Raw genomic sequence first — 20,710 nt, forward strand, 5'->3', positions numbered from 1 at the left:
ATGCACCCAGCTTACTCTAGAAGGTTTTCACACCTCCTCTGTCTCTCATCTCCTCATCCTCCTTTCTCGACCTCTTTCACCTCTTCTAAAAAAACACAAGCACAAGCACTGCTGTACCCGTCCTCATAGCCCACGCACAGAAACAGAACTCGGTGTCACAATCATCAGATCTTCAATGCCTTACTTTTGTGCATTTGCTTAAAATCATTGAATCATTGACTATTCATTGCCAACACACGTGGAAGAAAACATTGCTCTCAAACAAACAGACAAGAAACCTGTGGAGTAATCGATCCGCTGAGTGGGGGATCTCTTGAGTGTTTGTGAGTCTGTTCTTCAGCATTGGGCTTCTTTGGTCCACCTCCACCCTGAGGAGCACTGGGAGGCTATAGGGTTTAGCAGACATGGGGGACGAGTCACATGACTTGACTCGAGTCACATTTTTTAGGACTTGAGACTTGCTTGATCAACATGTATAAAAGACTAGACTTGACTTTGACTTGCTTGCTATTCATGACTTGAGACTTGACTTAGACTTGAGACAAATGACTTGAAATTACTTGACTTTTTATTTTTTCAGAGATATTAAGGAGTTAACTTTACGATTTTCGAAAAAATCTGCTTAGGTGCTGTTGCATGAGTCACGTAAGCGAACCGGTCCTTGTCGCGACAGACCAACAGCAAGTGCCAGATCAAATGAGACAGACTGAAGTAGGCTAACTTGCAAATATGGAAGGCTCTACGTTTACACCAAAACATAATAATGCTTGGCTACACAGATGATTTATCTGACAACTCAAAGGAGAAATGAATAGTCTACAAGTATGCAAATTAGCGACATAACCACCACCAAGTCGATTTTCATCCTTCAGAAGTTAGTCGTGTTAGAAACCTAATGTCAAATTTAAGGCATGTTAAGAGTTGGCTTTGAATGATACAAGTAGTTGCTAGGTTACAGGGACGCTGGCGAGACACGCCGCTCAGCCTGGCATCATGTTTTTGTTTGTTTTTATGTAATGTTCTGTTATTTTTTTTGTATTTATTTGTCAAGTTAAATGTTTTTACCCTTTATTTACGTTATTTTCGATAGTTTTGTGTTATTCCTGGTCCTTTTTTCTGGCTGATAACTAACGGTAACGTTAGTTTCTATTTGACTGGGCTATTAAGCTTGCCTTGACTAGCCGTCCCTCTTCCATCCGACGCTGCACATCCTCTGTCTGGACTCGTCTGGACGGAAAGATTGCTCAGGGAAATGGGCCTACTCTGCGAGAGATCTGCAGCTGCCACGACCACCGAGCTGCGGCTGACCTGCGAGCTGCCATAACGTTAACGTATAGCCTCTGACGCTGGGTGCCTGCAGTCTGGATTGAGTGCTGACGTGGGGACCTCTGATGGCGACGTCGGGAGCCATGAAGCAACAAACGTCTTGCTAAAGCCACCGAGCTGCTGATCAGCAGGAAGATCGGCCATCATGACTTCAGACTGTTGTTCTTCCGGTGCTCTGCTCTCCAGACTGCCAGTAAATTCTCCGAGATGGTCAGTGAAAGAACTTTGTTGGTCTTGCATTGGCAGTTTCACGCAGGTCATCATTGCCCTTGGACTTTTTCAGCCGGTTGGAAATTGGACTAATTTTAACATGATCATTATTATTTTATTTATTTATTTTCAATTTGCTGTGTTGTCTGTTTTGTATGTCTTAGTGTCACGGGAACGCTGGCGACTACGCCGCTCTGTCTGGCATTTTTTGTCTTATTGTCTTTTGTTTTTTGTCAATGTCTTGTATGTGGAGCGCTTTGGGTTTCACTTTGTGCATGTTAAATGCGCTATACTAAATAAAACTGACTTGACTTGACTTGACTTGAATCTATTATGCTTTTTAGTTAACACGATATTAGGTTAAAATGTGTGAAATGGCAAAGTGAAACATTTTCTTGTCTAAGTTTAATCTTGATATGCTTGCGAAAATGCCAATATAACTTGAAGTAAGCGTCTCTCTTTCTCCCTCCCTCTTAAACACGTCCCTGTTCTATACGCTACAGCCTAGTAGTAACAGTCAGTAGTAGGCCTGGCTAACTGCCAGCAATCAGCATAGAAAAGTACCTTACTTCACATGTTAGGCTTATGTATAATATGATACAGCATTGATGGTCCAAAACCCTACTAAAATCCATTACACCGTCGCGCTGGTCAAAGTTTGGCAGTGACGTCGGCGGCAGCATGAGATTCATTGATTAGGTCACTTTTTCAACATTATTAGGTCCCTGGAGATGACAGGTATAACTTGAACTGTTTGAATACAGACTGACTAGACTGCCTGCGCCATTAATGGACTTTAACTTCAAGGGAGACTGAAGAGAAGAGAAGAAAAAGAACCCCCCCAACCCCACCCCCCCCGACTTCTCTCTCTGACTGTATAAAGAGCTGCCTAGCCACAATGGCCCCGCAAGAACGGCACGGCAAAGTGCACTCACCATAGCAACCGGCCACAATATGCCGTCTGCACATGGGTGGTGGACTGGACTGGCCTGAGTGGAGTGGAAGGAAGAGGATGTGGGGGTGGGGGTGGGGGTGGGGGTGGTGTTTAAATGAATTGGGAGAAGCGTGATGGAGACTGCAAATGACCCCCCCCCCCCACACACACACACACTTACTCTCACTGCCTATGTCTATGGCTACAATAAAGGCTGTGAAGTATGGGGATCAGAAGCACACACACTTACTCTCACTGCCTGTCTATGGCTACAATAAAGGCTGTGAAGTATGGGGATCAGAAGCACACACACTTACTCTCACTGCCTATGTCTATGGCTACAATAAAGGCTGTGAAGTATGGGGATCAGAAGCACACACACTTACTCTCACTGCCTATGTCTATGGCTACAATAACGGCTGTGAAGTATGGGGATCAGAAGCACACACACTTACTCTCACTGCCTATGTCTATGGCTACAATAAAGGCTGTGAAGTATGGGGATCAGAAGCACACACACTTACTCTCACTGCCTGTCTATGGCTACAATAAAGGCTGTGAAGTATGGGGATCAGAAGCACACACACTTACTCTCACTGCCTATGTCTATGGCTACAATAAAGGCTGTGAAGTATGGGGATCAGAAGCACACACACTTACTCTCACTGCCTATGTCTATGGCTACAATAAAGGCTGTGAAGTATGGGGATCAGAAGCACACACACTTACTCTCACTGCCTATGTCTATGGCTACAATAAAGGCTGTGAAGTATGGGGATCAGAAGCACACACACTTACTCTCACTGCCTATGTCTATGGCTACAATAAAGGCTGTGAAGTATGGGGATCAGAAGCACACACACTTACTCTCACTGCCTATGTCTATGGCTACAATAACGGCTGTGAAGTATGGGGATCAGAAGCACACACACTTACTCTCACTGCCTATGTCTATGGCTACAATAAAGGCTGTGAAGTATGGGGATCAGAAGCACACACACTTACTCTCACTGCCTGTGTCTATGGCTACAATAAAGGCTGTGATGAGGCGTGCAGGATGGGGATCAGAAGTCGCCAGAACCCCCTGGGAGGAATAGCAAAGGCACAGAGTTGTGAGGGGGGGGGGGGGGTCAGAGTTGTGAGAGGGGGGGGGGGGGGGGGGTCAGAGTTGTGAGAGGGGGGGGGGGGGGGGGGGGGGGTTCAGAGTTGTGTGTGAAAAAAGCACCAATGCAGAGACAGACACAGAAACAAAAAGGCTGTAAAAAGAGCGGGAAATAAAAGGCAGGAGGGAGGAGAGCCATGTGACTGGGGGACAGGATGGAGAATGACGGAGCTGGACAGCAACGTGGCCACAGCAGTGGTCCCATAAGGCCCCATGGGTGCAGTCCCCCCCCCCCACCCCCCATGGGTGCAGCCAACCCCCACCCCCACCCCCACGGGTGCAGTCCCTGGAGATGCTGGGGTGTTTCCCTCAGTCTCAATCTTACTTGGGGTCCAGCAGGAAGCTCCTGGCACTACGCATTCTTTTGTACTTGATGCATAACCAGTTCACAGAAACGACTGATGCATTCAGATGATAAAAGCCAATCTCACACAAACCCAACCACCCTCTCACACACACAGCTACTTTTCTTCTCGCTATTTCTGTGTGTGTGTGTGTGTGTGTGTGTGTATGTGTATGTGTATATATATATATATATATATATATATATATGAAGAGTTCAGATGCAAAACCCTCTAAATCCGCTAATTATTTGATTAGCGTATACTATGTGTGGAGAGCATCCCCTCACCATCTTTATCTCATTTTTGACATAGGTGGCATTTAGAGGCTTTTGCATCTGAACCCTTCATATATAAATAATATAGTATATAAATAAATAAACACTTAGACCACAATCAATATCATCCTCATCAGTCACAATTACACACTCAGCAGGTTGGGAAACAAGGTGCTTTAGAAGCTCGGGTCACACTGGCAGCCTCTGATGGATAAGAAGAAAAACAAACTAACAAAACAAAACAGAATTGGAATCCCTCTGGAGGACTCCTGAGTCAAAGCAAGAAGGATGGGTGCCACTCAGATGAGACGAGACAGACAGACAGACAGACAGACAGACAGACAGAGAGAGAGACAGAGAGAGACAGAGAGAGAGAGAGACAGAGAGAGACAGAGAGAGAGAGAGAGAGAGAGAGAGAGAGAGAGAGAGAGAGAGAGAGAGAGAGAGAGAGAGAGAGAGAGAGAAAACTGCCTCTCTACTGAACGCGACCTTCATTTGCATTTTCTCACGCCTGGCCTTCATCAACACTTCAATTAGCCTGCCGGCTACACTGAGGATCACGTCGCAGCATTTGCATGTGTGTAACGTAGAGTGCTTCTCTCTGCACTAAGGCCAAAACATCAACTGTGGATCATCCAGTTTTGCTCACCTAATGCTGACCTTATCTGATTCTGAACCCTTAAGGTCACCAGAAGTGCATTTGACATTATGCACTAGATTAGAAAAGATGCAGTGGTCACACAATAGCATCAGATCAAGATGTTAAAGGTCAGATTTCACATTCAGGGATGCTTAAAGCACAGTTAAAGCAACACCAAAGAGTTTTTTATACCTTAAAATAATGTTTCCAAAATCGTTTCAGTTGTTCATCAACTCGTAACAGGGTGAACGGCACTTCTGCATTCGCTTCGCAGCCCCCTATCGGCTATAACCGCACTATGTAAGTTTGCCAGATCGGGTAGCGGATCTGTAGTTCGATGGAATGAGACATAAGAAACTACAAATTTGACTTGCATCTGATGTCGCAATACATCGTACTTTTATAAGTCATGCAAAATATTCTACCTTTTCTGTGGACATCGTTATTTGCAAAGCTGGTGCTAGATAAACAAATAGCGTGCGTGCGACAGAGGGAAAGTTCTTTGGTGTTGCTTTAAGTTTAGACTAAGGAACATTACATTTAAAGAATTTCATGACGTTTGTGTATGGCCTTTGTGTTGAGTTACTTTGCTCTTCAAGTTCGGAGAGGAGTTCACTATCAAATAATTGTTGACTAATTTTGCACACCTAGATAATTAATTAATGTTCATATTAAAATCACAGTTCAATTTTCTCATTTTAACAGTAGCCTACTCATACACCAATAATTCAGCCACTACAATAGCTGGTCCCAAAAAAGGTCCCATTTGGGAGCTCAAAACTGACAGTAGCCTCTGCTGGTGGTGTCATTAATTCATGCTAAGGTTACTTTGAGCTGGTCACTGCTCCCCTGACAGGAACAGACCTTGGTCATGATGAGACCTCTCCAATGGCACGTTAACCAAGAATGGGTACTACAATTACAAAACAACCATCTCAGAAAACAAGCCACCGCAGTCAAAATGTGTTCTCTTCTATTGTATTTGTAGATGTGTCGTATTTCCCCCTTTCACACATTGACTCATGCTTCCAACCACAACTTTTATTTGATCTGCTAAACTGCTCAGAGTGCCCTGTTGAGCTTATTCGTGAACTTATCATCTGTGTCATGATATTGGGATAAACTAATAGCATACACAAAAACTGTGTCCATATAACTCATGTTAATCAGTCATTCATCATGGTTAGTATAAGGTGAATCACGACAAAGGTTAGTTTTGTATAAAACACGGAGCAGCATCTCAAAACCAAGTTCCCAGGTATGAGTACTAAAGGACACCGTTTGGTGAAACACACCTCGGTGACTCATACACCAGCCTGTGGAATTCCCTTCTGTTCATGCAAAAGATCCACCCAAAGGGCGAGGGGGCGGGTGCCAGTAACCGGGCACACCTGAGTAGTGAGTAGGGTACCTAGTAAGTTAGTAGCATCTGTCCGTTACACACCTGAGCGAGTGACGTGGGATACTGGAACATCACAGTATGGGGGGGGACACATTGAAGCCTAAATTTGACTACACATGAAATTACAATGCTAAACTCACATTCATAACCCGAATACGTTATTTTATGACAAAAGTATCAATCCCTTGAGTATGACATTAGCCTACTTTAACCCCCCACCGGCCCAACAACGCAATGAGGCGTTATATCAAGCAAGTCATTTATTTAGCACATTTAACACAAAAGGGTTGACACAAAGTTTCTCAATGTCGACCTACCGTGAACCTGCTACCAGCATCAGAGATGACCACTGACCATTTACACGATGCTAGATACAGTTACAGTAAGAAGCGATTTTTACCTGTAGTTCCGATTTCCATTCATGGGGTCTCTGTCCGGATCCCTCCCCGGCTCACTTTGTAGAACACCCCGTAGACACTCGACTTAGCTCTGGGAACACCAAGGTTCCCCGGAGAGAAACGGCGCTGTAGCCGCGTGTCTTCTCTCGTAAGACACTGACTTCAGTAGTCCACACTCGCTGTTTGACTGAACTCGTCTTGATGTACCGAAGTCCTCTTAACTCGGGGGGACCGAGAGGGGAGGGGGGTCTTCAGTGTCCCCGTCTACAAGTCGCTCTCACGGTATCACAACCAATCAGAAACCTCCGTCAGTGCCAGGGTTGCCTACTGGTGTTAGCCAGCTAACATTGGTTGACGAAAAGATACATTTGACAAAGTCACAGTAACCGATTAATGCGCCAAGCGATAACTTAACTCAGACACATATGATATTAACTATTCATCAACCAGATAGACTTGTTACTTGGAAGTATCCGTCCCAAAAAACCCTGTTTCCACTGACTTCTCAATACTTGGCTGGTTGACTAACATTAGCTCGCTTGCTAGCAGGATTGCTAGCTGGATTCTCATCAGAAAAAAGCGACGTCTTCTTATCGCCGAAACTCTGCTGTCATTTCGTTACAGCTTCTGACATGAAACCAAATCACTTTAATCGATGTGGCTGACGTTCCCCTAGCCGTCACGGTAACTGTAAGTCGACGACTCGACGATTCACTCGCAGTTATAACCAGCAATTTTCAGCCCGGTTTTCGGTGATCAACTCCGTGGCTGGGGCTCTCTGGCTAGCTAAATATGGTGATCTGACGCCGACAGGAACCTGCTAGGCAATCGAGTGTTGATTGGTGGGTTCTCGGAGGTAAGGAGGAGGGTTGATACTCAAATCGGAAACACCATACGTCAGTGTGAGCGTTCATATCCACTTCTACACAGGTCCATGTGTTCAATACATTAACTCTGCCTCCCCCCTCCTCCACACACACACACACACACACATTCACACGATGCATTTGTTCACATAACAAATGGAATGACCCGTTACCTATATCACATTATCATTTGAATGAGATAGGTCTACTTAAAAATAAGAACATATTGCCTATTAACAAAAGTGCGGTAGTGTTCATAATATAGCCACATCAACTTGTGAGGAAAAAACACACGAGTCATGATTAATAAAAAACATTTTTTTTTAATTTTCTTTAAAAATAACCCTCCCCAACGAATTCCCATTACTATGACATACACAGCCAAAATATGTTGCTTGTGCCCTTTCATTCAGATCTACTGGGAAGTGCTATGACAAGGACTTGTTCAGTGGCTATTTTATATTGCTTAAATCTGTGAGGGTCAAAGTGGAGCCCTCTGATAATGTACCTCTAAACTGTCTTGCCCTGTATACAATGCCTGTTTCAGAGGAGAGTGAAATGAGTGCATCAGAAAGGGTGAGAGCTCCCATGACAAATTACAAGGGAGGTTTGTCCAAATTCCTCAGGCCCCCTCATATTACCCATTAATGCCTTACAAGCTGCATCCACATAGAGAAGGCAGTAGAACAGTCCAACTATGCAGCAAACAGGGCTACTGTTCCTCTATGGGGAACCATCGTTCTTTGAAATCATATTTATGTTCTACAGGAAACACTGGCTCTAGGTTAAACAGAGGGCAATCACATGGCTGAATACCACTGTAAATGAATGTCATTTAGATCCTGCCCCCCCCCCCCCCCCTCTCTTGACTGAATCCTTACCTCGTTATCACTTAGATTTCTGATGAATTCTGTACTCAGTCTATATCAATGCAACCAAAAGTTATCAACTTATAAATACAAATCACCTTCAGAGACACAGGATTGGTACAACACTATACAAAGGCATTTTGATTCCACAATATTCCATTAAACAGGAGTCAAAACAACGGTTGGCTGACTGTCAAAAAACAAAAATCCCTTTTGACTTAAACAAGCACCCTCAGTATGAATCTGACACCTTGAGGTGCTGTGAGGCAGGCAGTTCCAAATCAAAAGGGACATTTCCACAGCTCCCCCTTGAGGACAACGCCTGACACTACTCACAACTGTAAAGAAAACAAACAAGTCAAATGATAAAATACAAGTGCAATTGTTTTAACCGTTACAAAAACAAGAGAGGGAAAAATGAATTTCAGATTGAGGCAACATACAAGAGGCAGAGTACAGAGCTCCACCAGCTCGTCTACAGGACTTGAGACATGATCTGCTAAATAAAAAAACAAGGTGCACGGGTCAACTTTCACCAGTGTCCACTAACGAGAACATGCAGTTTACAAAGCCTTGAGATGAGATGCTCGTAACCCCACGGCCCGAGGCCAGACGCTCGCTTCTGTGTGGCCAACGCCCACAGCGCACCATTGGGCGTCTGCAGCCAACAGGCCTGGGGATGCAAAGGGTGACCGAGGGAGACAGGCCAGTAAAATGTGTGTGTGTGTGTGTGTGTGTGTCGTTTTTGGAAAGAAGTGGCAGTGTTTAAGGCGGTGCACTGGTATACATGGGAAATCAACAAAGGTGCACAGGGGCTTCTAGAGTGTGCACAGGGGCTTCTAGAGTGTGCATAGGGGCTTCTAGTGTGCATAGGGGCTTCTAGAGTGTGCATAATGGAGCTCTGATGCCTGAAGCCAAGTAATGGTGGCACATAACAAAACAAAAACAAAAAAAAAGAAACAGAAACAATTCCACACTGGTTCTGAACATGGTCTTTGTTCATGCATTGCACTACGCGCGTGAGCCAGTGCTGCACCTGTCCGCTGCGTCCTTCTCTACATGCTGGAATGTACACTACACGAGTGGGTGTCGCAAGAGAGGCAAGAGAAAATGCTGGTCCGCTGTCAAGGTTGTGTCATGGACAGGCCTGTGTCCGCGAGTGTGGCTGCCAGCATTCAAGCTTCATTTGGGGAGAAAACGGCATTTTTATATTGCATATAGCATATTGCTCACTCCTCACCTGTGGGATACTGTAGAGATTGCGCTGTCATGGCATGTGCATAGGAAGGACTAGGTGTTAATGGTCAGTATGGTTTTGAGACCTACTGGTTTTGGCAGCAAAGACAAAATAAAAACAAGTATTAAAAAAAAGAAACAAATAAAAAATAACAAGAGCATATATATTCCATCTCTAGAGGAAGGGACCATTCAGTTACAGGAAAATAAATAAATAGGTGAGGTGCAGCACCCCCCCATGTGATGCTCGTGCCCCGCACTCTGCATGGTTGGCATCATGTGATGCTCGTGCCCCGCACTCTGCATGGTTGGCATCACGTGATGCTCGCGCCCCGCACTCTGCATGGTTGGCATCACGTGACGCTTGCGCCCCGCACTCTGCATGGTTGGCATCACATTTGGCTGGTTTACAATGCTGGTTTCAGTGTTGGGTGCGCTGAGCGTAATACTTAAAGCACTCATTGGTCTGTTCTGTTCTATCTTTTTTACTTAAGGATCTTCTCGTCTTTTCTTTCTTTTTTGGCTAATTTTTGCCATTATCTGGCGCTAGCTAAGTCTATACAAAGTTTGGCTACAAATGACACTGTCCTAGTGGAGTGCACAATCAGAGTGTGCTCTCTGCACCTACAGCAATGCTACAGCCTGTTCCCCGCTCCCAGCCTGTGTAATGGGTCACACTAATGCAAGTCGTACACAGAGACAATTCATGGACGCTGGGCTTAAGCGGTCTACAATGCTAACACTAAGTGCTAATGTACCATTACATTTGTCATCCATAAAGGCCATATTAAAAAAAATCTTACTTTTTCCATTTAAACAATAAAAATGTAACAATAGTCATTTATAAAATTAAAATTTTAAAATGAACACAATGTGTGTGTGTGTGTGTGTGTTGCATGCGTGCATGTGTGTCAAATGAACACAATGTGTGTGTGTGTGTGTTGCATGTGTGTCAAATGTTCAAAAGGGGCGCAAACACTGTTCTCCGGCAAGGGAAGCTGATTGAGGCAGAGTTGTGGTGGCAGTCAAAAGTAAACAAAACAAAAATATCTTCATAGGTTTCCCTATCCAGTCCTCCTCTTCATATTGCATACATGCATACATTTCATACACAGAAGGGCAAAGGTATACACATCATTAATACCGTTGAACTCTTCATTAAAAGAAAAGTATGAAAATAAAGAAATCAAAAGAAAAAGACAGGAACTTGCAGGGGTATAGTGGGCCTGCTAAGTAAATCCAAACAGACAAATCTTCATCATGACGATCTTCATATCGTTTCAGGGACAAGGTGCTGTGTTGAAGGCCACCTCTGCCGCTGCACTAGTGTGTATGAAGTCTGATATGGTGCATTTGAGAGGTGGGGAGTGGGCTGGGGTGGAGGGTGCTTGTGTGGCCAGGAAGCGTCTGGTGCCGCATCCAGTCTTGGTGGGATGTAATGATAAAGGATATGAGGTCGAGCTGTGGGTGTGTGCTCAGGCAAAGTACATGGTCCTCAGGGTGTCATGGTGGATCTGCACAGCCTTGGCCAGCGCTTGGGGGTCCCGGCCGTTACTCTGACCCGACACATGGCTGCCCTCCCCACTGGCAGAGCAGGAAGAAGAAGAGACCAGTTAACTCCAGTTCACTTCTAACAGAGACAAATGTCCTAAAAGTGATTCAGCCTTATACCTTACTAACGGGCACAAAACGAACATACACACGCTACTTGATGAACTGGTAAATTATTTTTTTAACACTTCACTTCTAGGCCTTATTTTAATCATTCTTTTTAAAAGGCATCTTGTTACTTGGTTGAGGTGGGAGAAACCAAAGAGTGATTGACAGGTAAAGCTATATTCAAAATTTGTATGAGTGATGAGGTCAGATGAGACGGAAAAAAACATGAACATGAAAAATCTAGCAATCACATGTGTTTTCATCCAATCACATTACTCCTCTCATTCTTTTCCAAACAGCATGGCACTTGCCCTGCTATCAACAACACAGCTATATTTCAACCACTGAAAAGAGGTTGACTGACAAGCTAATGTTTCACGATTCTTGCGAGATTTGTCGGGCCGCCGTTCTTGGAAGTTCCATGGCTGGTTTTCTTGGTAGCGACTCGCTACGTCTATGTTGTATAGCTATGCTAGGTGAACGATTCGCTTATTACAAGTTTGTTTACCATCAAATTGGCTTTGTAAAGGTGAAATTGTTGCATAGTGTACCTTTAAATGGGTGCTATGAGGTCTTATTTTGTAATGAGCTCAACAATGGGTTAAGTCATATTGGTGATTTCTGCTTCATTAGCACCATTAGTCATCCACGTGCAGTCGGGCGCTTGAAGCCACAGCCCTCCCACACTCACCTGTCGTGCTCCTTGTCCACCAGGTGGTAGCGGGCGCGGAAGGCCACAAGACGGGCGTAGTAGGCTGGCGCAGGGATGGAGACGGAGCGGGTGCAGCGCACGTAGGTGTGGCACAGCTGGTAGGTGAGGATCTGCAGCTCGTCGGCCGTGAAGCGGTTGTCATCCCACAGCACGTAGTAGTGGGAAGGCCGGCTTGTGCCCTGTCAATCAAAACCAAGATTAGCCATCATGGCAAACATATGCCCTGTCCAGTAAAAGAAGAGACAATGCATCATATTTGCATTAGAAATTATACTATTATAAGTTATATAAATTATACTGCAATTTTGTCTCTAATAAGACTACTAATGCAGTTACCACAATTGAAAGTTGTGTTTTCAAGACAGACATGAATTTACAATGAAGTGTATAGTTGCTCAAAACAATGGCACTGTATTAGCTTTTAGTGAATAATCTCAGTAAATCTGTAAACTGCAACTCTAATCTAAATAGAGATCCGTGCGCAGGTGGCCTCAGAGCTGATGGGATGGCGTGAGCCAAGAATACACGCTTCCCATCACTATGGCAACAGCTGAGCAGTGGCAGAACTTGCTCTGGAAAGTCAAAGAGCCCCTGGAGTAGCTCACCTGAATGCCAGCATGGCTGCACAGGTAAAAGTCAAACTCAAAGGGGTGAGTGATGCTGGTGTCCACGGTAGTGCCTGCTGGAATATTGCCACTCTTCCCAATCTGAGAAAAAATGCAAAAAACAAACAGGAAATGGATATTTCTAATTCTAATTTTCACATACCGGTAGTTAAAAAAGCAATTCTTTACAACTTCACGCATTTCCTTTGTTTTAAGGGTTTTGTCAAGGAGTAGGGGAAAAATACTTCAAAATAGACACAGTCAGACTGAGCTAGTCTTCTAGCAACCCCCTTAGTAACAAGACCTAGCAACCAATCCCAGAGAGAATAGCTATGGGTATATGGGTATGCTGCAGCTTGAGTGGTCAGGTATGCTGCAGCTTGAGTGGTGACTAGTTGTTATCTTCCAAGAGACCTCCCTTTCAGATGCAACCCCCCCCCCCCTCCCCCCCTAATCATTTTAAAATTATCACTATTCATAAATGCTGCACTCTTGAACAGTCCAGATGTATTATTTCGGAGGGAGACAAACAAACAAATGGACAAACAGACTAACCCTCTCGGACTTGTCGGCGCAGAAGAGGCGGGTGTGGTGGCGTTTCTGCACCACAATGTAGGTGATCCCTGGCTGGTAATCCTTCTCCAGTTTAATGCAGGCATCTCTAATGGCCAGCAGCTCATAGTGAAGGATCTGTAGAGAGAGTGCAATGGGGAGATCCAGAATAATTACCTACATTATAAAAGCCCAAGCTTTTGCTGAATAAAGAGAGTCAAAATCTTCCCTAAATCACAAAGAAGGAACTGCACAGTCATGTTGCTTCATCCACACTGGCTGAGGTCATCCCATGAGGTCATCCACTCTCATAAACAGTGACTAATACAAATCTTCTTTGTGGCCTTTTAGATTCCATTCTTAAATCAGGGATGCAAGTAGATAAGGGGCAAAGCAAGTGAGAACATTGTAAAGGTTAGTTGGGCCATAACTAGGGGTGTTCGAGAGCATGCTCTTCTGGGAGAAATGTTTTGAAAGATACTCACTTTACATGCTCATTTCAAGTTAAATCAAGTATGCTTGCAGTGTCCCTTTCCCCCCTTGTCAAAGCTTACATCACTCCAGCTTCTCTGAATGGGTACTAAGAGTTTACAAGCTGGCATTCAACTAGAGATGCACCAATATGGAATTTTAGGGCCGATAACGATAACCAAAGGGCTAAATGGAGAAATAATTATGCATATTCACACTGCTTAGTGTGGACAGGGCCTAGGACTTGGTGTAAATCATCGGCTGATATTCCATTAATCGGGACAATAATCACATTTCATTTTTTTCACTTTTCTGCCAATAATATATGGTCCACCAACAGACCATCCATCCCTACATTCAGGGTTCCCACTGACAAAAAAAATATACAATATACCGACCAATGACTTCAGAACAGCCACGTAGAGTTCAAGAATCTTTTACTTTTATAGAGCGGGAGATGAATAAATGGGCATTGAATAAACAAAGTTGGGCCACTCAAGCAAGCACTAAAGCTAACAACCAGATATAACCATGTCCGTGGAAATATTTGTATTAATGTATTTTGGCAAGTAAATGTTAAAATGCTAAAACAAAATTCCCTGATATTCCATGACCTTCCTCCAAAAATGATAAAATTCCCTGACTTTCCATATCTGGAATAGACTTTCCAAAATTCCATGACCCGTGGGAACCCTGTACATTAAAACCTTCCTCTGATTGGCTAGATGCTTGTTGCCTTCGCTGGATGGTTGGTCATGGATTGATGGTGAGGGGTTGGACCCAATCAGAGACAGACTAGGGCGTGGTGTGGTGTGGCATGAATAATTTCTGTACGAATCTCGCATGTGACCTACTTTGTTTATTCAAAAGGTGAGGAGTTTGTATCCCTGAGTACGATATGAAGAATGATTGAGTGCCTCTGCTGCATACTCTCATTCCCACCAACCAGGTGGCCCAAATAGCTGAGCTTACTCAATATAAAAAGGTCCCTTTCTCATGTGAAACTGATATGAGTAGTGTTTGCCGTTTCAGCTGCCAGAGGCTAGGCCAGCTGTAGAGCTGGAGATGGGTCATTGGGCAGATTCAAAGGGGCTTGGAGTTGTAAGGGCAGATTCAAAGGGGCTTGGGGTTGTGTAGGGGCAGATTCAAAGGGGCTTGGGGTTGTGTGGGGGCAGGAGCCAGGGGGTCTGTTGGTACCTGTGGCAGCTGTCCTTCTGGAACGCCGTCCCGGTAGAAGATGATGCGGGTGGGCTTGAAGCGTGTGGACTTATAGAACTGAATGAGCAGCTCACGCACCATATACGAGAGGTCTTCGATGATCTCCTGCCTCGGCCTCTGCACCCGCACCGTAGCACAGTAGCGGCTGGGGTGGGCGTCCATGCTGCCCACCACCTAGAGATACGGAGAGAGCGGAGATGAGAAAGAGTTTTAACACAATTAATAGTCCAGAGCAACACTGTTTTAAACCGAATCAACCTGAAATAGAAATGAGTGCAGCATGTTTAATAGCTCATGCACACAAGCAATGGATGCATCGTTTGGAGCCAATCTTTTCTCAACTGTTTGAATGAGCCATGTTAAAGCCTTAGCATAAACAATTAGCAAGTTGGCTGATAAGCCTTCGGGAAACAATGATCTGCACTGATTCAATCCAGGCCTTACAGCATGTATGCTCCACAGGGGAATCGATAAATGGGTCAAAAGCAGCCTACCGGTAATCATTTTTGGAGACGACAGAAAACTGCTCAAGGATGCAGCCTAAGAAAAGGCTTTATAATGCCTGCTACTACACCAACAGTGAGGCCTGTAGTAAGAGTTAAGCTTCTTAATGTCATATGAAATAAGTTTTTCAAAAGTAGCGGAAGTATTTCAGATGGACTCAAATTCCAGGTGACAGAAAAAGATTAGAAGTCCCTGTCAAACTACACCCACTCAATTTCTCCGACACTTACCACTTCTGGTGGCTCCTATTTCCAGAAGGAATAATCAGGATTTTTTTTGCCAACCTAATCTCTTTCTACTGTTAGTCTAGGTCAATTTTTAAAAGAAATTAACCCTGAAGGCAAATCATGTTAATTATTGGCATACAACATTTTTAGGGGTTTTGAAGGGTGCTGAATTCAAATCTTCTGTATGCCAGGCTCAAAAATGTCCCATAATGCCTCAAAATGGAGAAATCCAATATGGCCGCCGCCTTCGGGACTTTAAATAAGCACATTTTCCAAAATCCTGCCTAGTCTAAATGCAGATTTCCACAAGAAAACAATTCTGAGGTGTCCTCATTTACTCAGAACAAACACCAGACACCAAATGCTGAAGAGAAGGTGCGAAGTAGGCAGCACTGCAGACACATTTCAAAATCATAACACATTACAATTTCATGCCTTTTTTTCCTATTGGATACACAACATGCATGTTATGGTGTATGGATGCCATAAAAACTGTGATGGGACTGCTTATAATTCAGGTTTATTAGAAATATGAATCCATTTTATGAGGTCGTCTTTAGTGAGATTAGTCCCCATTTTCTATCTGATCTGCCCACAACCAGCCACACATAGCGCACACAAAACACTGACTCATGTGGACAGCCTACAACTAAACATTGGCTAACTACTACAATGCAAATGTTAAAGTAACATAGATAGAATACATGATATTTCAAACAATACAGTAATCTCATAAAGAGCTGTATTATTTACATATATCAAATACTGTGAGAATGCCAAAATAGACTTCTCTTAGTTATGATACTGTATGCCTGCCAGTTAGACATCACCACTGCTGTGAATCATTTTCTCAATTTCCTAGTTATGGAGGTACACCATAGTTTAGAGTAAACCATAGTTTTTTTTCTGAACATGGTATTGTTTTGTTTTTTTTGAAGATCATTAGAAAAATATATATTGTTAAGCCTGCTGGACTTGGTCAAGACCAACTACAAGATTTGGCGAGACCAATGGCCGAGGCCGGAGACTGGACAGCCCTCGTAATTTTCTTGATTTCCCAGGCATGGAGGTACACCACAACGATTGGGTGGAGTAATTAACAGTGCAGGACCACTGTAACAGATGGCAATTATGTTGAAAAGTGTATAACTCTAAAGCAGTCATGGGACATTCATATTTTTGTCTATTTATATAACATACATATTTGAAATGGAGGACCACTTATACAGGTTAAAATCAAAGGTTGATTTAAACAAACTCATACAAAAGTACTTTAAAATAATTACCATGATGAATGGACTATTCTAGTATTACAATACACAACTATTCTAGTATTTAGAATAGTTGTGTATTGCTGACAACAGGCTGAGAAATACGTGGATGTCACAGATTGGTTGCCGTGGGACTGGTTGCCGTGGGACTGGTTGGAAGCTTGTTGGAGTCATTCTTTTTGTCCAGCAGCCATTACTGTATGACGCATAGTCATACTCTAACCACAACACCACGTACCATACACTCCAACAAAGACATGCTCAAATGCAGACACAAATTCACACACACACACAGCCCATTGGTTCATCCACTCCAGCAGGCTCTCTCTCTCTCTCTCTGGCTCAGCGCTGCGTCACCACCATCGCTTGGCAACCACAAGAGTGGGATCTGACGCTCCGCAGGGCGAGGGGGGTGATGTCATTTCCTGCCTGCCTGTGACTCATACTCAAGCCATTCGCTCACTCACTCTCCTACTCCTCACCCTCCACTTCACCAGATCCAGCCCGTTTTCCTCGCGCTCATCCTGCGCATATACAGTACGTACTCTCACAAGTCTAGGGGTGGTCGCTCTGTAAACCACAAGCAGGCGGAGGTACAGGCTACCACAAGACAAGTAGGCCTTCATTATAGCTCATTATGGCTGTGTCCTCCACCTTCTCTCGGATCTTGTTACTGAAAATAAATCTTTAAAAAAAAAAAAAAAAAAAGAAGTTTTTGGGGTTTGGCCAAGCGAAAACACTCAACCTTTAGGTATGTGTTCCAACTGCCATCTTACTTCTTCTGTCAGTGTGTTTGGGGGGGGGGGGGGGGTTGGGGGGCTTCAGTGCATAGATCTCATGAAATTCAAGTAATGGAGGGAGGTTGTGTAACCTGTACAATATTAGAAAGATTGTAAATGCAAAGTGTAAAGGGTAACCCTGACATGAGCAAAGTGTAAAGGGTAACCCTGACACCCTGACATGAGCAAAGTGTAAAGGGTAACCCTGACACCCTGACATAAGCAAAGTGTAAAGGGTAACCCTGACACCCTGACATAAGCAAAGTTGGCAGCTGAGGGTGCTGGAGTGTAATGTGCAAGTAAAGCCCTATTGGGGTGGGGGTGTCACTACCCTCACATTGTAGGACTGGGTAGCCAATAGCCATGCTTACCGCAGTGATGGAGGGACTGGGTAGCCAATAGCCATGCTTACCGCAGTACATTGTAGGACTGGGTAGCCAATAGCCATGCTTACCGCAGTACATTGTAGGACTGGGTAGCCAATAGCCATGCTTACCGCAGTGATGGAGGGACTGGGTAGCCAATAGTCATGCTTACCGCAGTGATGGAGGGACTGGGTAGCCAATAGCCATGCTTACCGCAGTACATTGTAGGACTGGGTAGCCAATAGCCATGCTTACCGCAGTGATGGAGGGACTGGGTAGCCAATAGTCATGCTTACCGCAGTGATGGAGGGACTGGGTAGCCAATAGCCATGCTTACCGCAGTACATTGTAGGACTGGGTAGCCAATAGCCATGCTTACCGCAGTGATGGAGGGACTGGGTAGCCAATAGCCATGCTTACCGCAGTGATGGAGGGACTGGGTAGCCAATAGCCATGCTTACCGCAGTGATGGAGGGCTTCTTCCCGTCCCCGGCAGGTGGGTGAGTGACGTCTGCCCCGAGGAAGATGACGGGCTGCTGGAACACTGCCGACCTGAAGAGACAACAAATGAGATGTCAGTTGACACACATCTGACCTCGTCTACCTGTCAGTTGACACACATCTGACCTCGTCTACCTGTCAGTTGACACACGTCTGACCTCGTCTACCTGTCAGTTAACACACATCTGACCTCGTCTACCTGAAGAGACAACAAATGAGATGTCAGTTAACACACATCTGACCTCGTCTACCTGTCAGTTAACACACATCTGACCTCGTCTACCTGAAGCGACAACAAATGAGATGTCAGTTAACACACATCTGACCTCGTCTACCTTTTCCTTCACTCCTGTTGTGTTGGATGATCATCACAAAGATAAGCACACCTATCAGAACTAATCTCATGACCTTTGTTCGAGATGGACTTTAACATTCCTAATGGATGAACTCGAACCACAACACGTGGGGTATACAAGTGCAGCAAGGACAGAACACTACATTGGTAACTTCCTTCAAAGGCAAACTCACAAAATGGCATGATATGTGGACACATACACCGCTAAAATGGCTATGTTATAAAGACACAGCTGTGATCATTGCCCTTGGAAATTGTCAGCCGGTTAGAAATTGGACTAATTTAACATGACATTTTCTTTTTAATTTTCTTTTCTTTTTTACTTATTTGTTCATTTGTTGTCTGTCGTGTATGTCTGGGTGTCACGGTTATGCTGTGTGTCAATGTATTGTATGTCAGGTTGCCTAGTAACGGGGACGCTGGCGTGTGTGTGTGTTCAGATGTGCCGCTCCTTTTGACCCATTTTTGTTTGATTAATGATTTGTTTGTTTGTTGTTTAATTTGTTTGATTAATAATTTGTTTGTTTGTTGTTTAATTTGTTTGATTCATGATTTGTTTGTTTGTTGTTTAATTTGTTTGATTCATGATTTGTTTGTTGGTCTGGCTGTGCTACTGGGTACGCTGGTGAGTCACGCAGCTCCAGTCCAGCACATCATCGTTTTTGTTTGATTTTTTGTTTGTAAACTCGGGGCATTGCTGTAAAAGAGCTTAATGCTCAGTCAAATTCCCGATGATGATGATGATAATACTATACTAATACTGATGTACTACTATTGTTTAGACTCAAAAAGTGACTACATTCCTATGTATGGAGGTAATTCACCAAAAATAAGACCTGTTCCACAGTGACATGCAAGTTGTGTGCAGCTGTACAAGAACACGTCTGCCAAGGATGACCATCTAAAGATGAAACACCCACGCGATCAGCTAGCACTAATGTTAGCACCAGCACTGTAGCGGTACATAAAGACTAAGTATAAGTATAAGTATATATACTCTTTTGATCCCGTGAGGGAAATTTGGTCTCTGCATTTATCCCAATCCATGAAATAGTGAAACACCCTCAGCACAGTGAACACACAGTGAGGTGAAGCACACACTAATCCCGGCGCAGTGAGCTGCCTGCTTCAACGGCGGCGCTCGGGGAGCAGTGAGGGGTTAGGTGCGTTGCTCAAGGGCACTTCAGCCGTGCCTACTGGTTGGGGTTCGAACCGGCAACCCTCCAGTTACAAGTCCGAAGCGCTAACCAGTAGGCCACAGCTGCCCAGTAGGCCACAGCTGACTAGCAGACTGCTATTATAAAAAAAACTTGTCATCTAGTAAAAATCAACCCCTTGTTGATTGTTGTGAAACCGCTACCTCAAAGTAGCTTGTAAACACTCTACAACTCAGGACAAACTCACCGTTGGTGTGGCACCAGGATGTTGTTGATGCCACCAAGCTTGACGTTGATCTTGAGGCAGAGGTTGGAGAGGGTCTGAGGTGACGTCTTCACCACGTTCTTCACCTGAACACACTGAGTGGCCATTCCCAAGAGGGTGTCCCCTACCCGCTTCACCTCAGCTAAGGGGAGAAAGGAGGGAGGGAGAGAGAGAGAGAGAGAGAGAGAGAGAGAGAGAGAGAGAGAGAGAGAGAGAGAGAGAGAGAGAGAGAGAGAGAGAGAGAGAGAAAATGCTTTATCTACATGAAGAATTAGGGGACATTACATTACAATTGTCACTTTCTGCTTTTCCGTAGTTGAAATGAACTAGTTTGTGTTAAACAGCTGATCACGTATTGTTATTCAAAGAGTTGACAGTAATCATTGAGAGGAAGAAATGGACTGTAC

General features: G+C 44.3%; 2 protein-coding genes across 10 annotated transcripts in view; both read right to left on the reverse strand.

Annotated features, from left to right (window-relative positions):
- The window catches only part of LOC121721439 (protein argonaute-3), a 56,848-nt gene extending 49,352 nt beyond the window's left edge, over positions 1-7,496 (reverse strand). For all 6 annotated transcript variants that reach the window (XM_042108365.1, XM_042108363.1, XM_042108362.1 and 3 more), the window contains exon 1: positions 6,694-7,496. In XM_042108365.1, coding sequence (XP_041964299.1) covers positions 6,694-6,712 — 19 coding nt within the window. In that variant the 5' untranslated portion in view covers positions 6,713-7,496. The remainder of the gene's footprint in view (positions 1-6,693) is intronic.
- Positions 7,497-7,860: 364 nt separating this feature from the next.
- The window catches only part of ago1 (argonaute RISC component 1), a 28,711-nt gene continuing 15,861 nt past the window's right edge, over positions 7,861-20,710 (reverse strand). For all 4 annotated transcript variants that reach the window (XM_042108369.1, XM_042108367.1, XM_042108366.1 and 1 more), the window contains 7 exons: positions 20,286-20,445; positions 18,487-18,577; positions 14,859-15,053; positions 13,194-13,328; positions 12,639-12,740; positions 12,013-12,212; positions 7,861-11,246 (listed from right to left, as the gene is read on the reverse strand). In XM_042108369.1, coding sequence (XP_041964303.1) covers positions 11,138-11,246; positions 12,013-12,212; positions 12,639-12,740; positions 13,194-13,328; positions 14,859-15,053; positions 18,487-18,577; positions 20,286-20,445 — 992 coding nt within the window. In that variant the 3' untranslated portion in view covers positions 7,861-11,137. The remainder of the gene's footprint in view (positions 11,247-12,012; positions 12,213-12,638; positions 12,741-13,193; positions 13,329-14,858; positions 15,054-18,486; positions 18,578-20,285; positions 20,446-20,710) is intronic.

The sequence above is a fragment of the Alosa sapidissima genome, chromosome 10 (genome assembly GCF_018492685.1).
Source record: "Alosa sapidissima isolate fAloSap1 chromosome 10, fAloSap1.pri, whole genome shotgun sequence".
Classification (NCBI taxonomy): Eukaryota; Metazoa; Chordata; class Actinopteri; order Clupeiformes; family Clupeidae; genus Alosa; species Alosa sapidissima.